The 23926-nt window shown below is 38.1% G+C and overlaps 1 protein-coding gene across 1 annotated transcript; it reads left to right on the top strand.

The window, feature by feature from the left end:
• The first annotated feature begins 898 nt into the window (after window positions 1-898).
• KLF5 (KLF transcription factor 5) lies at window positions 899-19127 on the top strand. Its single transcript, XM_066380779.1, has 4 exons — window positions 899-1491; window positions 3806-4676; window positions 5733-5792; window positions 17334-19127. The coding sequence occupies exons 1-4, from the start codon at window positions 1246-1248 to the stop codon at window positions 17510-17512; spliced, it is 1356 nt and encodes a 451-aa protein (XP_066236876.1). The 5' UTR covers window positions 899-1245; the 3' UTR covers window positions 17513-19127.
• The last annotated feature ends 4799 nt before the right edge of the window (window positions 19128-23926 follow it).

The following is a 23926-nucleotide window of genomic DNA, read 5'->3' as shown; positions in this document are numbered from 1 at the left end:
TCGTAGGAAAAGGTGCCACAGTGTTGGGTAAATGTGCTACGTTTCTTTGTAAATATTTAACTCCATTTTTTGAACATTCAGTGGTAGCAAAAATAAATCAAAGATGTAATGTCTATTTAAATGCATTTGATCTACTTGTTAGTGCTTAAATTAGATGCCATGCTTCGGCTTGAACCAACAGTGTATTAAAACTTCAAAATTGATATGTTCCATTCTCTCCTCCATATACGGATACGAGGTAGAAATGTGTATGAAAACTTCTAACCATTTAAATACTGTAAGAAAAACAAGCTTTTATGCATGGGCTTTAAAAAAACACTTGCCATAAATCCTTTTACTCAGGACATTCCGAATTTCCTTTGCTTAATGGATATATAAACTGCTAACGAAACAGACAAGATTTGCTTTTTAATTTCTCATTTTGCCTCTAGTATTCCGATAGAGTACGTTTTGTGTATTTAACACACTTACACAAGTCTTTCAAAATCTTAGTGCCCTCTCCTAGCTGCCTTCTGGGTTTCAAATTTTCAGTTTCAGGTCCTCGCACAACACCTAAGACGTCCAAAACTCTCTTTCTTCCTAATTCTGGCAGAGCACAGTCCAGAGATCTCCCTCCACGTCTCCACCCTAATTCCCTTCTCTCCTTCCCTCCGCCCCCGGCTGCGCCAGCCCACTCTGTCAGAGAAGTTGTGTACAAACTGCGCGGCCGCCCTGAGCGCGAAGCTCGTGGCCCGAGAGGGGTGCGGTCAGCGCGGCCAGGGCGGGGCTTTGGAAGAACTCTTCCTTTTCATAGGCTAGGCGCTCTGGCCCGGCCGGACTCGGGGCTTTGCGATTCGCCGCAGAAGTGCCAGTCTGACTGGAAGGCCACGCCCACCCAGAGTTGGGTAAAATAGACGCGGGCGTCAAGTGTCAGTAGTCGCGGGGCAGGTACGCGCGTTCGCATCTCGCTTGCGGAGTACAGCGGTGGCGGGAGCGGGCTCCGGCGAGTGAGAGAGCGCGGTGGGGCGGGGCGGGAGAAAGTGGCCGCTCGGGGGACGTTGGCGTTTACGCGTGGTGGAGCGGAAGAGTTTGGCTTTTCGTGCGCGCCTTCGAAACCCGCGCCTTCCGTTGACTGAGGGGTCCGCCCGGAGCCTCCCCTCCTCCGCCTGCCACCCCGCGTGGAGCTCGCTGGCCCGAGCCAGCGTGGGCGAAGTGGGAAGCGCGTTCTATCCGTTCCCCGCCACCGGAGCTGCCCCCCGAGTGCCCATGGCTACGCGGGTGCTGACCATGAGCGCCCGCCTGGGACCCGTGCCCCAGCCGCCGGCCCCGCAGGACGAGCCCGTGTTCGCGCAGCTCAAGCCCGTTCTGGGCGCCGCGAACCCGGCCCGCGACGCGGCGCTCTTCTCCGGCGAGGAGCTGAAGCACCCGCACCACCACCCGCAGGCGCAGCCGGCGCCTCCGCAGCCGCCGTCCGCCGCGGGCCCGCGGCTGGCCCCGGAGGAGCTGGTCCAGGTAGGAAGAGCGGCTTCCCTCCCTCCCTCCCACCGGGGCTCGGGCGTGTCCCGCAGCTGCGACGCGCGGGCGACAGGGGCCGCTCCAGGCTGCGGCGTGCGCCGGGGTGCCCGGGAGCCGGAGCCGGCGAGGGCAGCCCCGCCCTGCCCTCCTGGCCGGGGCACCCGCGTTGCACGGGAGAAAGTGGGCCGCGCTGGCGAGGAGGGGGGTCGCAGATGAAACTGTCCCGGCGGGTTTGTCCCGGAAAGGGTCAAGAGAACGGGGTGCTCACGCGCACCTTTGTTTTTTCCTTTAATTTGGAAGATCAAGCCTCGTACCTCTCGCCGAACTTTACTTAAATGGCACCTTTCGCCTGAACCCCTTCCCCCGCCCCGGCCAGTGGCCTCGGAGCTTCCCGCGGGTCCCACGTCGTCTCGTATTAGTGGAAGCGCACAGCGGGGTGCCCGGAGGGGCTCCCTCGTGGTCCTGTTTCCTTATCTCTTGGCTCACCGTGCCTTAGACGCGGTCGTGGGGCTGCCTTTGGGGAGCCGGAAAATCAGAGGGTGTATTGGAGTGCCTATTTTTTTCCTTAAAAAGAAAGCTGGGGTGTTGTTTTCATGTGCGCGTAAATTTCCTTTCCGAGCCGCGCTGAAAGCTGGCAGTTGGCTTTTACACTTGCCCGGCAGCCGAATTAGAGCAACCGCCTGTTTCTTTCGCCCACGCAGGGAGTCATATAGCCTAGAAAAAACTTCCCGGGACTTTTAGCCTGTCCCAAGGAAAAAAAAATTGGAAACATACCCACACGCAAACAGCTGGAAGAGCTAAAATCAGAAACCACTAACCACCACGGGAGCGAAGTGCACGAAAGGGTTTAGTTCGGTTTATTTCCAGACGCTTCATTTAATATCCTCTTGGTTTGGTATATTGTATGTTTGCTACTCTGCGCTTACTCGGGGGCGGGGGGGGGGGCGGGTCTGAGAGTGTCGCAGTTCTGTGAAAGGACGGTGGCATTTGTCAGAGGGATGACTCACATGATTAAAGCGTTAATTTTTATTTTTAAATCATGTTTATCCGAGAAAGCGCGTCTGCATCCTCTCTGAATTGATACGAGGTCTGATATGAAACGCTTTGGAAGTTAAGGAGTAGCAAAAAAAAAAAATGATTATTCACCGGTTAAGATGCCACGGTTAATCATTCTGTGAGCCATCTAGTTGGGTTTTATTTTTGTTGTTTGTTTTAATTTCCTTTATGGTGTTAAAAGTTAAAGGATGAGTTAAATTTATGTTACATTGGGAGAGAGGATAGCTGTAAAAAGAATAAGATTTTTTATAAGCTGGGTTATGTCTTTAAAAAACCATTTGAAAACGATTTCAGTTTGTCAGTTTTTTGCTTATGAGATACCCAAGAGTATCAGGTATGACTGAGCTTTTTACAGAGTAAGGGGGAATGTAACATTGTCCCACTGAGGAGGACATGATAAATGTTTTGCTGATGACTGTGCTAGGGATACAGCAGTCAGTTCCACCCGTGGGCTCCTTAGCACCACTCTACCAAGGGAGTGATTTTCCCCTAGGTAATTAAAGATCTGTTTTAGATAGGGATATGAATAGGAACATTTCATTATCATATTAACCAGTTACAGAATCTGCTGATTAAAATCAACGTTTAGATCAAATGTTGAATGTGAACTTGTTCTTTCAGTGGATACTATGTTTTGATTAAAACATTGTATTTAGGTTTCCATTGAACTAGACACCAGAAAAGGTATTGATATACCCAAGGAATATATGTTTTTTATTCCAAGGAATATGTTTTTCAACAATATCTATCTAAAGCAAAACAAACGAACCTCCGGGACTTTGCAATATTATTTTTAAGGTTTGTATAGTGAAAATACGCACAGACGTTAAAGGTGTCTGCATGACACGAATAGAATTGAGGTAGTTTGGTAATATTACAGTAGGGTACTTCATTTGGAAACTTAACTGAGTAATGGGCAGGGAATCCTGCTTGTGAGTGATAATAAGGTGTACTTCATTATTGCATCAGAAAGGAATATGTTTTCTGTTTGCTTCCTTTTTTTCTTTTGCCTCATTCACTTTTTGATTATGGGAGCTATTTTACCAAGTACATGTTTGTTACACAAAGTTTCATAAGATTTTGCTGAACCAATTATTATACAATTGACAAATAAACCTCATGTTTATAAGCAACACTTAGGAGTTTGCCTAGTATTTTCAACAGGGTTTGTTAGAATGTTTAGTAAGCAGTTGTTTAGCCTCCCTGAGATGATGAATTAGATGGATTATGCATGTTTATATTTCTTCTTTTTTAGACAAGATGTGAAATGGAGAAGTATCTGACACCTCAACTTCCTCCAGTTTCTATAATTCCAGAGCATAAAAAGTATAGACGAGACAGTGCCTCAGTCGTAGACCAGTTCTTCACTGACAGTGAAGGGTTACCTTACAGTATCAACATGAACGTCTTCCTCCCTGACATCACTCACCTGAGAACTGGCCTCTACAAAGCCCAGAGACCGTGCGTAACACACATCAAGACAGAACCTGTTACCATTTTCAGCCACCAGAGTGAAACGACTGCCCCTCCACCAGCCCCGACCCAGGCCCTCCCTGAGTTCACCAGTATATTCAGCTCACACCAGACCGCAACTCCAGAGGTGAACAATATTTTCATCAAGCAAGAACTTCCTACACCAGATCTTCATCTTTCTGTCCCCCCACAGGGCCACCTCTACCAGCTACTGAATGCACCGGATCTAGATATGCCCAGTTCTACAAACCAGACAGCAGTAATGGACACTCTTAATGTTTCTATGTCAGCTGCCATGGCAGGTCTTAACACACACACTTCTGCTGTTCCGCAGACTACGATGAAACAATTCCAAGGCATGCCCCCTTGCACATACACAATGCCAAGTCAGTTTCTTCCACAACAGGCCACTTACTTTCCCCCGTCACCACCAAGCTCAGAGCCTGGAAGTCCAGATAGACAAGCAGAGATGCTCCAGAATTTAACCCCACCTCCATCCTATGCTGCTACAATTGCTTCTAAACTGGCAATTCACAATCCAAATTTGCCTGCTACCCTGCCAGTTAACTCGCAAAACATCCAACCTGTCAGATACAATAGAAGGAGTAACCCGGATTTGGAGAAACGGCGCATCCATTACTGCGATTACCCTGGTACGTGATCTTACCTGGTTTGAAGCATCGTGTTTTAAATGTTTGTATGTGTATGCCTTTTCCTAACTCAGGCTTTACATTTATACAAGAAAATAGTGCCTGACAATAAAAACCACCTGCTTCGTTCTTTTTATACCCCAGTCTCAGTGCCTTACTTTGGTGTAGGTACTGTTTAGTTGTCTATTGTTTATTTGAGGTTAAAAAACACAAAACAAAAAACCCTTAAAAACCAGGCTAGAATATTCTGGAAGAAGTTACTTAGAAAATTTTCTCTTTAATATTAAATAGAAATTTGAATTTTGGGTTAACACCAGAGTGATTTTGTTTAACATGACATTTCCAATCATGAATTTCTGTTTTAAATTATAAATTAAGTATCCTGAAAAGAGATTTAATAGGTAAGGTAGGAAAAAGTATGGTGTGGTAATGAAGTGAGGGTTGAGTAGGCTGCTACAAGACCAAGACTGTCTACAGAATAGATTTGAGGCCGGTTCTGATAGCATACGAGCATATGCTTATTCTTGAATGAGCTATATGGCCCAAAATATGAATTGATGATGGTAATAGATATATCTGCAAGTTGCTGGTGTAAGCTAGTTTATGATTAATAAAGGGTATAATTTATTGACCGTGGTTCATGATAGGGCATGACATACTACATGGGAAAAAAAGAAATGTAAGAGTACAGAAAATGACAGTACTCTTGGATAATAGTTTAACATTGTCAGCTCTGGAGCCATTAAAAATTTTAAATCACTAAAGTATGTGTTAATAGTATATATAAAGCACCTACTGGAATATAAACACATTTCCCATTTGTAGCTTGGCTTGGTTATCTTCTTTCTGCTAAAGTGATACAAACATAAAGCAAATCACTTTAATACCTTTAATAAGGTAATAGGGGAGTGCTTTTTAAAACTCCTTTTTAAACAGAAGCTTCAGATACCTAGCATGAGAGATTTCTTTTTTAAAGCCAGATTTTAAATACTGAATCATCAAATGTAAAGATTTCAAAGGATCTTCAAAATGACAAGCTATTCCTCTCCTTTATTTTAGGCTGCACAAAAGTTTATACGAAGTCTTCTCATTTAAAAGCTCACCTGAGGACTCATACTGGTATGTAATTTTCTTGTTAATTCTGTGAGTTGTGTAAATAGTGTAAGTGGTATTCATCCTTTTAAAAGCCAACACTTGTTTGATCTCTTCTTTCTTCTGTCAACTTTTATTTTTTAATGGCCTACCTTTTCAGCACTGGCTTGGCTCAAAATTCAGTTCCCTGAAAAAGTCTGGTTCCAGGAAGGCTGACGTTCCTTCACTAAGGTCTTACCCTGTCACCTCACATAGAATTAATTACCCAAAAATGTAAACAACGCTGTTTACTAATGGACTTTAAAATTCGTAATGGCACTGCTATTTCTTATCATAAAAGGAAAAAATGTAACTCATTTTTTTCTTTCACAAACCAGTTGACTTCTATAAAGTTATATTAAACACTAAAAACTTTTCAAACATTTAGCAGTAAAGCATAGCTGCTTAATATACATTATTTTTAGTTTTACCTTTAGCTTAAAATGCAGCATTTAGTATGTTTTCTGTGCTTGATGAAAGGAAGGGCCAAAATTGCAGAATATTAAAATCAAAGATGAGGTCGTGATTTAAAAAGTTTTCTACACCTTACCCCAGCCCGCATCTGATACATTTGAGAAACTTTATTCTAGCTTATATTTCATCTCTTTTCAAAACGTGCATTTAAATATAGTTCCTTTAATTTCATGAACCTTTATTTTGTCAAACCACTTTTAAATGCTTTTTAATTTTAAAACTTTTCATCAAAACCTGTTTCATGACAAAACCAGGTGGCATTTTTTCAGAACCTCCAAATACCTAATATATTTTCAAACATATAGATGGTTACTACTTGTGATTATGTTAAAATGACAGCGCCGAAGGAAAGAACTACGAAGAGATTATTTTTTTCTCTCATTAAACACAGTCTTACCTAAAAGTTCAAAGAATAAGTTGCTAATAAAAGCAATGACCTAGCAAAATGTTTTATTCCATGATTGCTATGGAAACCAAAGTATTCAACAGTCCCTTTGAATGGGTTGTTGGATTAGTGTGAGGACTTGAATCTCCCCAGGCTAGATGTTACTATGGAAATCGAGTTTTGATAAATGAAGTAGTTATCTCTAACTGCTGCATTAAAAAGTAAAAGCCTTTGAACGAAGGTCAGTGCTGAGACACAGCATTAAGGAATATGGCTGCAGACATTTTGTATGCCTGTTAGGTATTGCTTGATGACCCAGTGAGCAACACTACTTATTAAAATCTAAATAGTGTGGGCAACAATGCGGTAGATGCCAGGGCTTTCTGAAAAACTGCTTTTAAAGGAAAGGTACTTCTTGTATTTATCAATGAAATGAATAAGTTGCTTTGGCCTGACGATTTTAGATATAGGTAAATTGATTGTATGAAGGGAAAGATCCTACGTAGCAGCCCCAAAGTAGAAATTATATTTATAGTTGAACAAACACCCGTTAAGCATAGAATAAGCTCGATCTAAAGCTTTCAAAGTACAAACGACAAGCCCAGAACACATTCCTTATAGAAATACTAAAACATCCTTTTATTGAATATATGTTAAGGAAGTGAAACATTGAAAATAGGTTTTTACCTGAATTTTGGTTAATGGGAAGTGGAAGTAACTTTGAAACATTCAGACTGTTGGTGTTTTTTGTTGTTGTTATTTGTTTTCTTTGAAAGGCCTTGAAATGAGAGATAGGGAGAAAGGAACATGTTTTTCATGAGGTTAAAGTCTCCTAATAAAAGAGGGGTGCAATTGCATATAGAGATGTAATCAAGTATTATTGCAGGGTTCTAGTCAGCATATCTAAATGGCCTTGCAACCCTTGCAAGTCAGAGTTTAGTGCTCTGAATGCTTATACCTGCAATTCTGGAACTTGACCTGCTGGCAAAGAAATTTAATAGTGAGTTGTTTTAACAGTGCTTGTACTAATAAAAACAAACCGAAAAGAGGACCTAGGGTAGTTTGGGTTCCATGCATCGACTTTTTGACCTGATCATAAACGTGAGGACATCTAATGAGTGAGACCATTTAATCCAGTTTAATAAAGTTTTGTTTGATAGTCTTTCAAATGCCTTGGGGAGAGTTTGCAGCCGACTTGTTCATCTGGCTAAACCCGTTCTTGGGTAATCATAGAGCATTGAGGTTGTTTTCTCCTCATTTCTAGTTCTAGACAATGCCTTTTAAAATTACCTCTCTCATTGCATCCTCCCAACCCTGCCTGTTGTTTTTTAATGAATGTATCTAAGCGAGCAAAGCCTTTGGTTTGTTTTTTTTCTTTTCTTTCTTCCTCTTAAGGCCCAGGCATTTCTAAAGTATATTTCTCATTTAAAATAGCTTTTGGGTTTTCTTTCTGTTACCTCTGCACAATTTATTAAGGGGTTTATAGAACAATCTACATGGGAACATTGATCTTCTATTGATTGATATGTTATATTTAAAATGATTGCCATTTTGCAGGCAGAATGTGAAGCATCCTAGCATTTCTTTGGAATGTAATTGTAAATGCTTTAAAATGTCAAGTTACCTTATGTTTTAAAAACGATTTAAGCAGCTGAAACAACCTACATCTGAGTTCTAGTTAATTGCTTATTCTGATTTTTAGATGGTAAATACTTGTTAACTTGACTTGCAGAATGAACATAAAGAAATAGTCTTTTCAGAACAAGACCTTTTAAAAACAATTTTGGGTGAAAGAGTAGAAGTATTTTCTTGAGCCAGAAGTCTTACAACATTCAAGTTTTTCTAGGTTTTATATCCTTCAGATTTTTATTCAGAAAGAATATAACAATAATGCAATGTTCCATCTTTGGATGGTTAGACAAAATAGCTCTCTAACTCTATTCTAGGAAATAATTGTATTTCACTTAAAAACATGTTATGTCTTTTATATTCATGGACAATGTACTTCAAACCTATAGGGGTTGGGGGGGTATATGGGTGGTTGTGTATGTTACTTAAAATGTGTGTCGTGCCCCTGATTAGACATAATTGTGGCTGCTTCTAGACAACAGTGTGAAGATGTGGTAAATTTCAAAGTCAAAATATTTGTACTTATTTTGTATAGTATTTAAATGCGAACATTCTACTGAAATTTGAGTATGCCTCATGATATATACAAGGGCCCATACTCATAGCCACTACTTAAGTTACTCCTCCCTAAAAAGATCCACATACCATTTTGCCCTTACAAATTAATGTGTGTATTAAACCGATTTATGAGTCAAATGGGGAAATCAGCAACCAGCAGTATAGTTATTTCTGTTCATATACCTATCTTTAACTTCATAATGATTTAAAATAATCCAGACCATATATCCAAAGAAAAATTTGCAAGAAATTGAAAACTTTATTCTTATCTCTTGTTCTGGTTTTTTGGTATGTCTATGAGAACCATAAGTTAAAATATTTCTTTTACGTTGAGTGTGGAAGTTTTTTTGAAATTTGTGTTTACATGTTAGTGAAAAGTACTTTCCAGAGAAAAAATTCTGAAAAAGCAAATAGTGAACTCAGTGCACGTGTTTGACATCTTAGTGGTTTTAGTCACATGTGTCAATGTGCACTTAACCATAGAGAATATGCCAGAGCAGTCGGGAAATCAGGGTATAGTAGCATTTTCAGATCATTTATCAGTTTTGGCTATCTGGAGCAGGGCAGAAAAGGAGCAGTTGTACAGAGAAGTCTGAGCAGCACACACACTTGGCTTAAGTATCCCTTAGACCCAGACTCTATTATACACGCTGTTACGGGTGCACTCAAGGATCCCTAAATGGTTTGCTAAGCGTTGACATGGAAAGGACAATTGGAAACAACCCCACAAAAGAAAATGGAAACCTGCAAATAACCTAGGAATACAAAATGGACTCTTGGGGTAAAGCACTATACTGTTAATGCTGCATTTCACAGTGAGTTGTGTTCGGGATTCCACAGTAAGTCTTAGATTGATTGTTCCCCAAGCTTGCAAAGGGCTTGAATTCCCATGTTCAGCTTTACTTGCTTATGTGTAGGACACTATATCCTAGTGACATTTGTATTAAGATGTTACTATGTGTGCTTAAAAATGCATAATCTTGCTGGAGATTTGCTAAATATTTCTTTTAATTTCAGTTTGAGTACTAAAAAAATCCTTACGTATAAATTTCTGTATAATTGTTTGCTCCTGTGTTATTTATTAAGTACACTAGGTATACGTTTTTATTTCAAAATATTGACAATGTTGACAATAAAGATTTTTATTTCTGGCACTTCCCCACTAAAAGAAATAATCAAAAATGTTCTGGAAATGAGTTACTTCTTTTTTTGTGGAACTGTGGGAAAGAGTGAAAGACTTAAAAATATAGGAAGGATTTTACTTCCTTAGACAATTATTTAGAGCTCAAATCAGCATAAGGTTGTATATATAATATATACTCATAATTATATATGGACTTAATGGAGATGAATGATACATTTGGATCAAGGGATCAATATTGGTTAAGTGTGTAACCTATGTTACTGGTAGAGGGGTTAATTTTTACAGGATGAAATTTAGTACCCAATGATTTTTTGAGTATATTTCAAAACTAGGCAGGAAAAAGTATCACATTTAGCCTGTAATAGTGTTAGATGTTACTGGTTAAACATCCTTAAATTATTTTCATTTGCAGCTTTATTTACATATTGACAGTTTCAAGCTTATGTAAAAACAAGTAGTGATTTAAGAGACTTGCTCTATTCAGACCTCTGGAAAGGTATTTATGGGTTTGAAAGCTTAGAAACAATTTCTTTTTAAGGATTCTCACTGGAAAGATTAAACGTCGCTTCTAGAACTTGTTCTTTCCTCTGAAAAACATTTATAGAGGAATATTTTGTTCTGTGATGATAAAGTTTATCAAAGGTTAAGAAGTTTAATTTGATTAAACAAACATTTTTGACTGATCTTGCAGAGAATCCAAAGAGAATCTCTTTCCTTTTCTTATAAACTAGTGGGAGAAGCTAGTTAGTTCCTATGCAGATAAAATGGCATTGCTGAAGTTGAGGTAGAAATAATCAGCATAAAGATAGAGAAAATGTAATATATTTTTTAGAGCAATAATTTGAACCACCCAAGATTTTTATTTTGGCAGACATTTTTACTTCTATAGAATGTACTGGCTGTTAACTTGATGACCTACATCTTTTCTGGTGAAAGATTAGAAACAAAGTAATGTCCTACTTTAGTAAGAGTATCGCTGTAGCAGCATTCTTATTCTGTCAGCCTGTATTATTTATATTCAAGGATCTCAAACAATTCTAATTAAGGATGGTTTACTGTTTTTAGAAGTGTAGTGTAGATAGCTGTCATTAAAAAACATCTAGGTAGAAGAATAAAGTTAATCTTTCTGACTACTTTATAAATGCAAACCTTCAAGTTGAGAGGAATCCTCCTGGTCAAGGTAACCACATTAAGTGCAAGTTAAAGGAAAGATTATTTAGTTACTCATTCAGTGCTAGAAAATTGAAAATAGGGAAATTTTTTACTTTGGCTTAAAAAAGGTAAAATATCTCATCAAAACTTTTAGACTCCTGGCCTGTGGTTGCACGTGTATAAAAGCATCAACGTGGAACAGTGAGGTTTTCAGTTCGAAACCCTGGACTTGCCTGTTCAAGACACATAGGGAGTGGGGGTTGATGCCCCCTGCTCCTCCCCTCTCTCTCTCTCTCCTCTTGAAAATGAATAAATCTTTCTTAAAAAAAGTAAAAGAAAATATTTTCAGAAAAATTTAGTTGAATCTGAGTGTTGTCTGTCAGGAAACTCAACAATTGGTATTTCGTTTTTATTAACTGTTAATTATAGGGGATGCTTTTCATTGTTTTTGTTGAGCCTAGAGATCCTATCTGCTGGGAGATAGACTGCAAACCTTTGTCGCCTCCTATATCTCTGGCTTCAGGAGAAATTCCCTTGCTGCCTTTGACCAGCAGTAGGGCATCCAGAACTTTTTAGTTGTCATCAAATGCAATTCAGTACTGTAAAAAAACTTGACTTGGAGTTTATTTTTATCTCTGTACCACTATAATATGGGTAGTAGCTGATTCTGAACATGGCCTCCTGAAGAGACAAAAAGTGTGATTCTCACACAGACGCACACTTGCTCAGGTTATCCTCTGTGGTCCTGGGCGGAATACACCAGGCAGAGCCCTTTTGCAGATAGGGCCCTGGCGAAAGGACAATCGAGTAGACTCACACTAGATCCTTTCCTGTCTTATAACACCTTCTCTTTTCACTAAGGGGAATAACTGAGTTAGTTGGTCAGACTTGGGCCAAATATGTGATTGTTTTAAAGAAACATTAAGAGAAGTATGGCATTTACAGCTGGAATAGAAGACAATCTCTGCCTTTGTGGAACTTTTAAAACCAGTTAAGGAGGCAAAATAAAAGCTATTTGAAGCCTTCATAAGATAATATGTGCATAAGTGCAAATCAGTCATTCAAAAGGAATTTAAAGGATTGATGGGGATGCAAAGAAGTGATGTCTCCTGGACTGTTAAGAGGTTTTCTGGAAGGGGTAAAGTGACTCAGATTTTTAAGAATTTTAATTTATTGATTTTTAGAGGAAAAGAGAAAGAAACATCAACTTGTACTTATTCATGCCATCTTTCATTGGTTCTTGTATGGGCCCAACCAGAGATTGAACTCCTCACAACCTTGGCATGTCAGGATGACGCTCTAACCCACTGAGCTACCTGAACAGGGCCAGGTGAATCAGATTTTAAGGAAAGAGAGAAATATAGACAGACAGGAGAAAGAAGGGATTTTCTTACTTAATATATACTTTAAAGAAATCAGATTGTTTAAAGTTGGGTACATTATTGATAGGAATACTATAGTAAATATTAGGTACATATTTTATAAGTACTGATAATACTATACGAATCTTTGAAATGAATTGCCTACCCTTTTGTTCCAAGTATAGGAGATGTATTACAATGAGCTTTAAATAAAAAGATTTTTTAATGGAAAATTATTGGCATTGATATATAAAATGAATTAATAAGCTCAAATCATCGTACTTTATCTTTTTTTTAGATATGCAGTATTCATGAAATTCTTTAATTCAGGATTAATGTTTCTTATTTCTTTACCTTTATTAAAATGTGGAGAGACTTTTTCAGACTCCAAATTTAAAAAGTCTGATGATGAAAAAAAATCTATTGAATTGCATGAAAATATTTTCTGCCTGAACTAGGCTCATTTTGAGTTTCAAGACTTTAAATTTCAAGAACTAAAATTAAATACTAATTATTAAAATGATTTATTTTACTTAACAGTTGGTTTGCATCGTTTTGGGACTCAAAACAGGATATGGATTTTTAAGTTTTTTGAAGCCAGAGACTAAGTTTTATTTGTTGTGTTTTGCAAGTCTTTTAGTACAGGTTAAACTCTCATTTAGTAAACATTGACTTTAATTCTGATGCTTTTTAACCTTTCTCAGATACTGATTTTGATCATATTTTAGCCTTCAGGAAGGAAACTAGAAGTGTACAAATTTGCTGTGATAAACTTAAAAAGTCACATAAAATAACTAAGGAAAAAGTTTTTATGTTATTTTTATTTTGTTAGAAGAAACTACGTAGAACATGCTAGGAAAGGCCTTGGTATGAATCTGGTGAATATGTTCAGCAGAGCAGAGAAACCTCCCATTCTCTTGTGCTAGTTACATTTTTTATCTGTTCATCACAGGGGGTAAAAAATAAGATATTTTTTAGTTCATTGCTGAAGATTTTTCAAATATTGCATGCACAAATATCTTCTGCTAACCCACTGAAATTCACTTAGCCTGGGGTAAAGGGGTATCATTAGAGAATATTTTGGGGGTTGTCAACACCAGCACAAATTAGTTTTCAGGACCCACAGGTCCTGAAAAGTGGGTCTGCACTGAGGACCCTGTGTTTCTGTCAGTCTGAGGGCCTGCTAAGCGTCCAGTAAGCTGTTTCTTGACTGACCCTCACAAGTGCTTTGGAGTCTTTAAATAAATTTGAGCAATACTTCTGTGTTCCTTAAATCATTCATATAAAGTGTATTGTTTGCTAATGGAGGATTTAGGGTAGGACATTAAGGGTAAGTGGCAGGCTAGGATTCTTAATGTGGAGCTCATCATTTTGCTACTAATTCAGAGTTCCTGTGAGGCAGAAGAGAAATATCCAGAAGTACCTGATACTGGAGTATGTGCTCAACAGGAATTTGTGCCTGTGCCTTCCTTTCAAAGTAATGGTTTTTGCTTAATCTTTTAATAAAATGTATTGATTAACTTTGTCAGCATAGATAGTATGTATGTTTAATGTAAACTTTTTTTTAAAAAAGATTTAGGGATTTCTAGCAAAACAGTCCTGGTGGTTTTAAAATAGAATGAGAAAATGCATACTTTATTTGAAAGGTAAAAGTAGAAGCTTGTTTACCATATTGTACGAAGTTGTCACTTTTTTCTTTTCTGCCTTTGGAAAGTTTCACATTAACAGCATGAGAACTTAAAAAATACAGTTGATGTTGAAAGAGCTTAACTAAATATTTTAAATTGGTGGTATTGGAAAAGGATTCTGTAAAAATCCAATTAAACTTTTGAAAGCTCTATCCTGTTGAAATAACTTAAAGGAAGTCAGTTTGGTTTCCCAGAAGTACTGTGCATAGTGTTTCTGGCTGAGGAAGAAAGGCCCAAATTGCTCTTTGGCCAGAAATTGGGTACCAGCTTCCTCTACAATGTTTTACTTAAGCGGTGTTGACACTTGAGCAAATCCCATAGAAACTGCCCCAGGTGGGGAAGAGTTGTCCTTGCGTTTATAGTGAAGACTTGGTCCCATAAACTTACCGTCTCACACACTGGTAGTATTCTTGGCTGAACAATCTATAGATGTGCATAAACTGGGAGCAAAACCCCAAATGTTTTAAGAACTTGAATGGCTACTGTTTTTCAGCTAATCAGTAAAGTAAACTTAAAAAATACTGGTACAGTTTATTGCTTTACAGCCAATAAAAATAGTGAACAAAAAGAGTCTAGTGTCCCTTGATTCTTAAACTCTGAAAATTCCATTCTCTTGCTATTTAATTATTAAGTTCAAAAGACTAGAATTTCTTTTAGAATTGGGGCGCTCCAGGAATTTTTTTCCTTGCTTCAGACATCAGAAGTACCTTTTTCATTAAATGACAGTAAAGTATTTAAAAAACATGTTCTTTTGTGCGCTTACTTTTCATGGGAAACAAAAGCAAACACTATGTGCAAAAAAATTTTAAATTGATTTACGTCCACAGGAGTTGATAGCTCCCTTTCCTGTTAGCATTAAAACCTATCTATATATGAAACAGATTAAATGTAATTATAAGTGAAAGAAAATTGGTTTATTTCTTACGTTACTTAAAAGGTTTGAGTGTATTAGCTTAAAATCTTAAAATTGAATATGAGAAGAAAAAAAATGAGTTGTAATGTCCATTTTACAAATAGAGTGATAAGAGCCAAAAAGGAAATTAAAAAAATAATACTTGTGTCTAGGTTCAGAGCCAAAGGAGAGGAGAATGGGAAAGGTGATTCTGGGATGCACACCAAACCAGGTGAAAGAGAAATTGCATGGGAAATCATTGGTACAGATTTCACAAAGCCATTCTGAACCTTTCTTTATTGTCCTTACAGAATTTTGTTTGAGAGTCAGACTGGTTATCAGAATAGCAAAAATATATTAACCACAAACTGTAGTAATCTCAGTGGATGTGAACAATGTCTTTTAAAATTTGGGCACAGTTGAGTAATCTTACAACTTCCTGAATATGATACTGCTAAATCAGGCAGAAAGGTTGTTGAGTTCCATGGTGACAGTGTTTAAGGCAACTCTGACATTCTTCTTTTAGAAATATTTTAAAAAGAGTTTTAGAGCTTGGCTATTCAGAGTTTTAAAAGGTAGCCATATAAAACTAAACTTTAAGCCAACACTGCTTTAAGCAAATTGACCTCACAAACTCTCTTAAACTAAAGAAATCATAGAAAATTACAACAATAAGTCATAACTATAGGAATCGCTAGTCAATTCTCAGTGAGAAATTCTTAAATTTGGGGATTTATTTAGGGGGCCACACAATCTCAAGATTCATTAATTGTAAAACTGGGAGTTAGGACTGCATTATAAATGTTAAGTAGTTTTTAAAAGAGTACCAAACTTCAGATAACGTTATGAGTAATACAAATTTCAGTGGGGCAGCAGCTCCGTTAGAATTCATATTTAAGTGAAGAGAACTGAAAACGATTAGGTAGATTTTTAAATATATATATGACACATGTAAGCTCCGTGAGGCCAGGCATTTATATTTTGCTGACTGTTGTATTCTAAGTGTTCAGGGCAGTGTTCTGCATATAATGGAAACTTGGTAAATCATTTGTAAAATGAAGTTTGATGATCTTTTTTGGCAGCAAATGTTAGAACTATTATGGTTGTTTATGACCCTTTCCAAAGTGAAATGATTAGCACCAGACTTTCTGATCTGGTTGAGGATTTTATTTATTTATTTATTTATTTATTTATTTATTTATTTATTTATTTATTTCAGAGACGGGGAGTGAGTCAGAGAGAGGGATAGACAGGGACAGACAGACAGGAATGGAGAGAGATGAGAAGCATCAATCATTAGTTTTTCATTGTGTGTTGCAACACCTTAGTTGTTCATTGATTGCTTTCTCATATGTGCCTTGACCGTGGGCCTTCAGCAGACCGAGTAACCAGGCAACCTTGGGTTCAAGCTGGTGGGCTTTTGCTCAAACCAGATGAGCCTGCACTCAAGCTGGTGACCTCGGGGTCTCGAACCTGGGTCTTCCGCATCCCAGTCCAATGCTCTATCCACTGCGCCACCGCCTGGTCAGGCTGGTTGAGGAATTTATTAAATATCAAATGCATAAGGTTTAAGACCATTTAATGTAAAACTTTTATGCCTTTGTTCTGCTTCCATTTGAAAAATGGGGAGGGTATGGAGTATATTTGCTAGTGTGACTATCAAAGAATAAGTGCTCTAATACGCCATTCTGGAGGCTGTGTTCAAGGAAACTGTTGTATGTGCTGAAGTTTCAGTCTGGCTAATTTAGAAACCTAGGACCAGTTTGAAGTAAAGGTTTGCAACTGGGACCTTAAATTCATTGTATTGGTGATCTGGGCAGCTCCCCCTTATAACTCCCAAATTTTTCCTCTCTTGGCCATCTTATATCATTAGTCCTATGCTCAGTTAATTTGGGTTGTTGGCATAGACATTATATTCACACGATAATGATGAAGCCACCCAAGCTATCTAGCCATTTTATGGACTTATATATACAAGAGCGCTGATTCATCCTGCCCATTTAAATTGTAATTTTTTTACTCTTCAATGTTACACAGAATACTGTTTTCTTTGCATAATTAGGCGAAGTAGCATTCTATGAGACAGTGGCGCTGTTCACTAGATGACTTTGAGGGAAGTTAGTTCATAACAGAGTTCATGAACTTTCCTTCCTTTGGACCATGTCCACCCCCCTAACCCACGCCTGGCTACGATGTTTGTCTTACAAGCCCTGCCCCTCACCCCTTTTCTTAATTTATTGTCACAGGTGAGAAACCTTACAAATGTACCTGGGAGGGCTGCGACTGGAGGTTCGCCCGCTCCGATGAGCTGACACGCCACTACCGGAAGCACACCGGGGCCAAGCCGTTCCAGTGCGGGGTGTGCAACCGCAGCTTCTCCCGCTCTGACCACCTGGCCCTGCACATGAAGCGGCACCAGAACTGAGCCACGGGCACCTGCCGCACCTGCTGCGCCTGCGCACTTCATACGACGCTCTGCGGTTCACTGGACGAAGTTTTAAACTACAAACTTAATTATATATATATATAAAAAGGAAAAACAAAAAAACTGGAAATGTATATTTTGTATATTTGAGAAAACAGGGAGTACATTGTATTGATACCAAAGTGTGTGGTCCTTTTAAGAATCCGGAATGCTTGCTGTATGTATATGGCGCTACTCAAGCAGACTTCATCTCATGTCAGGCAGCCACATCTCAGTGTGTGTCGGGGTGGGGGCGCATGGTGGTTTGCAGTGTTTTGACTTAAGCACCATCATTTAATGTGACAGTGTTTAGTAAACAAGTCAGTCAGCAGGCACAGGAAGAAGGCTGGATTGTATGTCAAGATTTTACTTGACATCAAGTAGTTTTTCAATGTTAGAATAATTTCTTCGAGGTGCGCATTGTACCTGGCAATTCACAAATAGCCATTGAACAAATAAGTGTTTGTTTTGTTTTTTATATGAGTTGCCTATATTTGCTACTCAAAATTTTGTAAATATGCAAATCAGCTTTATAGGTTTATTACAAGTTTTCTAAGATTCTGTTGGGGGACAATAGTAAGAAATTTGAAAATAACCATGAATACACTTGCAGTTAGAATTTATGTTAAGATACCTCTTAATACCTTACCAAATTCATTTCTTTAGGGGAAAGAAATAATCATTCAAATGAACTGATTTAAAAGCAGATTTAATGCACTGATTAAAATAGGATTGTTTATTTTAAATATGAAAGACGTTTTATATGAATTGTGAACTCGAGCTTAAAAATAGTTACAATATACAAAAGTTAAACCTCTTACAATAAGCTAAACAGTATCATTTTTAAGAAGGAGGACTTATGTAGTTTTCACATGGCAATGTTGAACTTATGATGCAGTTTTCCTATACTAAGATTTTTTGTTCATGTAGTACTGTTGGTTAAATGCCAATTTATGTGGATTTTGCATGTAATATACAGTGACACAGTAATTTTACCTAAATTACAGTGCAGTTTACTTAATCTGTTGTTCCCACTGACGCAGTGTCTGCCTTTAATTACAGATGACATGTTGAAAACCTAAGGAAGCAAGTGCTACATATATGCAATATAAAATAGTAATGTGATGCTGATGCTATTAACCAAAGGGCAGAATAAACAAGCAAAATGCCAAAAGGGGTCTTAATTGAAATGAAATTTTAATTTTGTTTTAAAAATATTGTTTATCTTTATTTATTTTGTGGTAATATAGTAAGTTTTTTTAGAAAAATTTCATAACTTGATAAATTATAGTTTTGTTTGTTAGAAAAGTTGCTCTTAAAACATGTAAATAGATGACAAGTGGGTGTAAATATTTTGTAAGAGGCTTCAAAATGTTTATACGTGGAACCATACCTACATAAAAGCATAAATCGGTTGCTGTTTTGCTTCTTTTTTCCTCTTATTTTTGTATTGTGGTCATTTCCTATGCAAATAATGGAGCAAACAGCTGTATAGTTGTAGAATTTTTTTGAGAGAATGAAATGTTTATATATTAATGACAATTTTTTTTGGAAAATAAAAAGTGCCTAAAAGATACATGTTGTTCCTTCTTCACTTTTAATAGCAGAACATTTAGCAAATTTCAATTCCAAACTATTTAAAAAGGCCTATTTATCAGGGCAGTTAATAAAAAAACCAGTTTCCACATTGAACTAATACCTACCTTTGCTTAAGACAAAAGAGAGATTTGTTTTTAAAATATGATTAGATGTATAAAGATAGGCATTCATGAATGTTTTTTGGTTTGGATCCTTGATTTGATGTGATAAAATAGAACTTTATGATCTTCCTCCTAAAAACATGTAACCCCAGCTGAATCATGAGAAACTCATGAAACAAATCCCAATTAAGGGACATACAATACTATAAAATACCCAGTACTCAACTGTCAGTGGCATGAAAAACAAGGGTAGTGAGAAGCTGTCATCCAAGAGAAGCCTAAGGGAACACAAGTAAATGTAACTAAGTGGGATTCTGGAACAGAAAGGACTTAATAGAGAATTAAATCTGAAAGTACGGATTTTAATATTTCAAAATTAATTATGATGTGTCCTACTAATGTAAGCTATAGTAGAAAACGGGGCGGTGTATACAGGAATTTGGTTTTTTCTTTGTAGTAATTCTATAAATTCTAGGGTGATAGGTTTATATTTAGAAAAGCAAAGGGAAGAGTATCACTATTAATATGTTAACCATAAAAGGGAAATTTTCAGTTATATAATACAGATTAAGTTTAGCCTCACTGAGTCCTCATTCTTCCCTGTGGTTCAAGTTACATCTAGCTCCAGAATAAAATACAAATTATTCCCTAGCCAGAAAGTCTTAACTGGGGGAATAACTTGATTATTTCTTTAGTTTAAATTATTTCTAGAAATTTAAATAGGAAGGCAATAGGATTTTTGGAGCAACAACTCTGTATGTTCAGTAATAAATTAGGGGTGTTATCAGTCTTCAGTTGTAGCTGATAATTGTATGAAGAAAGAAATTTTCTCATGAGTTGAAACCACCACTCTTCATTTGGTTTCTAGCATTTAATTGGATTCAGCTTCCTTAAAGTTAAATACCATTTGACTCCAGGTTACAGAGCACAGCTGTTTCCAGTTTTCTGTCTCTTCCTTCTTCATAGACTCCTTTCTCCTTTCTGGCCAGCTACCTGTTCAAATCCTATCCGCCCGAATTCACTTCAAACCCTCAATCTTCACTAACCACACTCATCGGAACTTTTATATTTGGATACATGACCATTTAGCATTTGTATTATTTTCTGAGGTCTACCATACGTACTTGATTGTCAGCTCCTTGAAAGAAACACCGCTTCTTAGCCTTGATATTTCTGCTGCTATAGATTGATAAAGCAGATGTCAAAAAGTAACTTGATGGGGCTGGATGAAATGGCTTAAACCCTGCAGGGATTGAGTTAATTTTCGCCAACTTCCCCTTCATCTTGCATTGTTGCTGTAGTGTTGGTGTTGAATTTTTGACAAGGTATGCGACCGTGAAACTGATTATAAGGTGAACAAACAGGTAATGCCTTGTAAAATTTTAAACATTAGGGTATTTTTAAGGAAAAATTATTTTAGACAACTGTGACTAATACTCTTCAAAGCTGCAAATAATTTAATTGCTGATTATTAGCATGTCCATTAAATGAATATTTGGTTTCAAACATATTCTGACCATTCTTATGGTAAACAGGCTGTGCCAACGAGACAAAAATTGATAATCACCAGGTGCCAGTTAGCCAGAATGCAATGGTGGTTTGATTTCAGGTAAGGAATGCTCTGCGTTGGTTCAGTTGGGTCTTCCTCTCTTCAGCCCCACCCCCAATTTACCTTATTGTTTTGCTTCATTTTGTCTTTCATGTGTGAAGTACATTTCATGGCATTCAATTAGAGAATCCTTAGGTAAGCATGACCTGGCCTGCCTACATAAAAATGTTCTTCAAAATCTCGTTAGATTCCTTTTCCTATCTGCAATAAGCCCACCAGAGCTTTTTGGATTAACTTGTGGACCATAACATAACAAAGAGGGGTTTTATTTTCCATTACTACATCTGATCTCTACTTTGAAGTTAACCAAATTCTGTGTCTCGTTAGATTCTTCACTGCAATGTTAATCAGTAGAAGACCCTCTCCCCTTCTTTAAACTCATACCAGAGTTACAGGTAACAAAACCTGACAATTATTTAATACTTATTGTCACAGCAACTATGAAAAATAATATAAATATATGAGAGCTATGTGTAATTGGGAGAGATGGTGACATGAAGACATGAAACTCAGAATTTTGCTTTGTAAACCAGCAATGTTTATTTTATCTCTTCTTCTCGGTGCATATCACTCCACGAAAGCATTTGGAGCTAGAAATGGTAATATTCTTGACTATAAATGTAAAAGGTTAATGCTATTTGTCAATCAAAGACATCTGAATGATAATATATGTTAAAGGAATTGAATGGAAAACTAAGAAGCTCTTATAAACTAGGTAAAAGTGGTAGATTACATGCATCTAATTTTGCAGTCTCCTAAAACCCCATGGAAATGAAGGGGTTTCCCCCCCACACCACAAAGCATAAACCTCTGATGAAGTAGAACAGAACAACAGACACCATTAAACCTGTGGGAGCTGGAAAGAGCTAGAGAGAAGAGGCAACAAACTGGGCAGACTGAGAAAGCAGAATCCTAACATAGTAGCAGAGAAAACCAGGAACTAACCTAATTCCAACTCCCACAGAAACCCCAAGAGATCTCAGGAATTTGTCACATCAAGTACTTCTAGAAGAAGAGCTAAAAATACGATTTTTAAAAACAGTTTGTCTCGCCTCACCTGTGGTGGCCCAGTGGAAAAAGTCAAACTGGAATGCTGAGGTTGCCAGCTTGAAACCCCAGGCTTGCCCAGTCCAGGCACATATTGGAGTTGATGCTTCCTGCTTCCTGCTCTCTCTCTCTCTCTCTCATTCTCCTCACTAAAATAAAATAAAAAACCCCATTTGTCTAAGAAGTTTTTAATTCCTAGTCTTCCTCTCCCCTTCACTCTCCCCACTACCCCCACCAATGCATCCAACATATATACACTGTGAATAGGGAATCATCAGCTAGTCCTCACCCCAGCAGAAGAATAAAGATTTATATGCGTATTCTTTGGAAAGTTCAAAGCCTTAGGGTCTCTAAATTAATAGATAACAGTTTCAGTTGAGGGCAGGAGTGGCAAATAAAATAGTATTGAATGAAAGTGCATATTAGCTCTTGGACTCATTTCTGTTATTCTCCCCATTTAGTTCCTAAAATGCTGGAGTCTAGCCTTTATCTTCCAGTCAGGAGACTGGAAAAGTCTTCAGAATGGACCATTCCAAGAGGAAAGGCCTAAATACACTTAAAATCCCAAGTTCCTTAATAATATGGCCCAGCCAGGGCACTCATAGAGAAACCCACGGATGATTAGCCTCACACATGTTCTGAGCTTCTAATCTTTGATATCTCTCTCTCTCTCTCTCTCTCTCTCTCTCTTTAGTGAAAGAGATGGAGACAGAGAGATGGAAAGAGGGACAGATAGAGACAGACAGGAAGGGAGAAAGATGAGAAGCATCAATACTTCGTTGTGGCACCTTAGTTGTTCAATGATTGCCTTCTCATATGTGCCTTGTCCGGGGCGGGCGTGGTGGTGCCAGCTGAGCCAGTGAGCCCTTCCTTGCTCAAGCCTTGGGCTCAAGCCAGTGACCTTGGAGTCATGTCTATGATTCCATGCTCAAGCCAGTGACCTTGGGGTTTCGAACCTGGGTCCTCTGAGTCCCAGGCAGATGCTCTATTCACTGGGCTACTGCCTGGTCAGACTAATATTGTACTTGATTTCTTACTATTACAGTTAGTCCCTGAGTTACAAATATCTTCTGTACAACTCGTACTTAAGAACAGGGCGCCACAAGGGCTATGGCTAATCAACTGCATTTGGACATCAGTGAAAATGATATAGAGTTACTCAACTCCCATGGTAAAGAACTACTCATTGAAGACCTTATGGAACTAGAGCAGCAGATGATAGCATTTGGGAAAGAAGACAGGGACCTAGAAGCTTCAGAACCGAAAAAGTTTTCTACAAAAGAGCTGATGCTTTTTGTCTTGCTGAAGCAGGAATGGCAAAGTTAGAGGAGTAAGATCCTGACACAGAGAGCTTCACTGAAGTTTGCTGTACAGTTACTGAAGGCCTGAGATGCTACAGGGCCCTTTCTTTTTTTATTTATTTTATTTTTTTTTTTATTTATTCATTTTAGAGAGGAGAGAGAGACAGGGGGGGGAGGAGCTGGAAGCATCAACTCCCATATGTGCCTTGACCAGGCAAGCCCAGGGTTTTGAACCAGCGACCTCAGCATTTCCAGGTCGACGCTTTATCCACTGCGCCACCACAGGTCAGGCATACAGGGCCCTTTCTGATGAGAAAAAGAAAAGCTCTGTACAAACCCCCCTTGATGCTACTTCAAGAGACTGACTCCAGCAGCAGAATCAAACCCTGACTCTGACACCAGTCCCATCCTCTCCAGCAAGTCCATCATCTTCTGCATCACCCAAGATTGTTTACGATTATTTGAAAATGTTTAAGTATTTACATAAACAGAAAAGTAAAAATAAATACTATGTTAAGATAAACATCTAAGTTGTATTTAATAGGTAAATATACCTGTTCCAACTTACATACATATTCAACTTAAGAACAAACCTACAGAGCCTATCTTGTTTGTAACCTGGAGACTGCCTGTAAATATTAACAAATAACCAAGAACTGCAAATACCAGAGGAAACCATCTAAAATAAAAGAGAAAACAGAAATCAAATTAGAGAAAA

Source organism: Saccopteryx leptura, chromosome 4 (assembly GCF_036850995.1).
Source record: "Saccopteryx leptura isolate mSacLep1 chromosome 4, mSacLep1_pri_phased_curated, whole genome shotgun sequence".
Taxonomy (NCBI): domain Eukaryota; kingdom Metazoa; phylum Chordata; class Mammalia; order Chiroptera; family Emballonuridae; genus Saccopteryx; species Saccopteryx leptura.
Note: the sequence above shows the minus strand (reverse complement) of the source record. Positions and strands in the feature narration are given on the sequence as shown.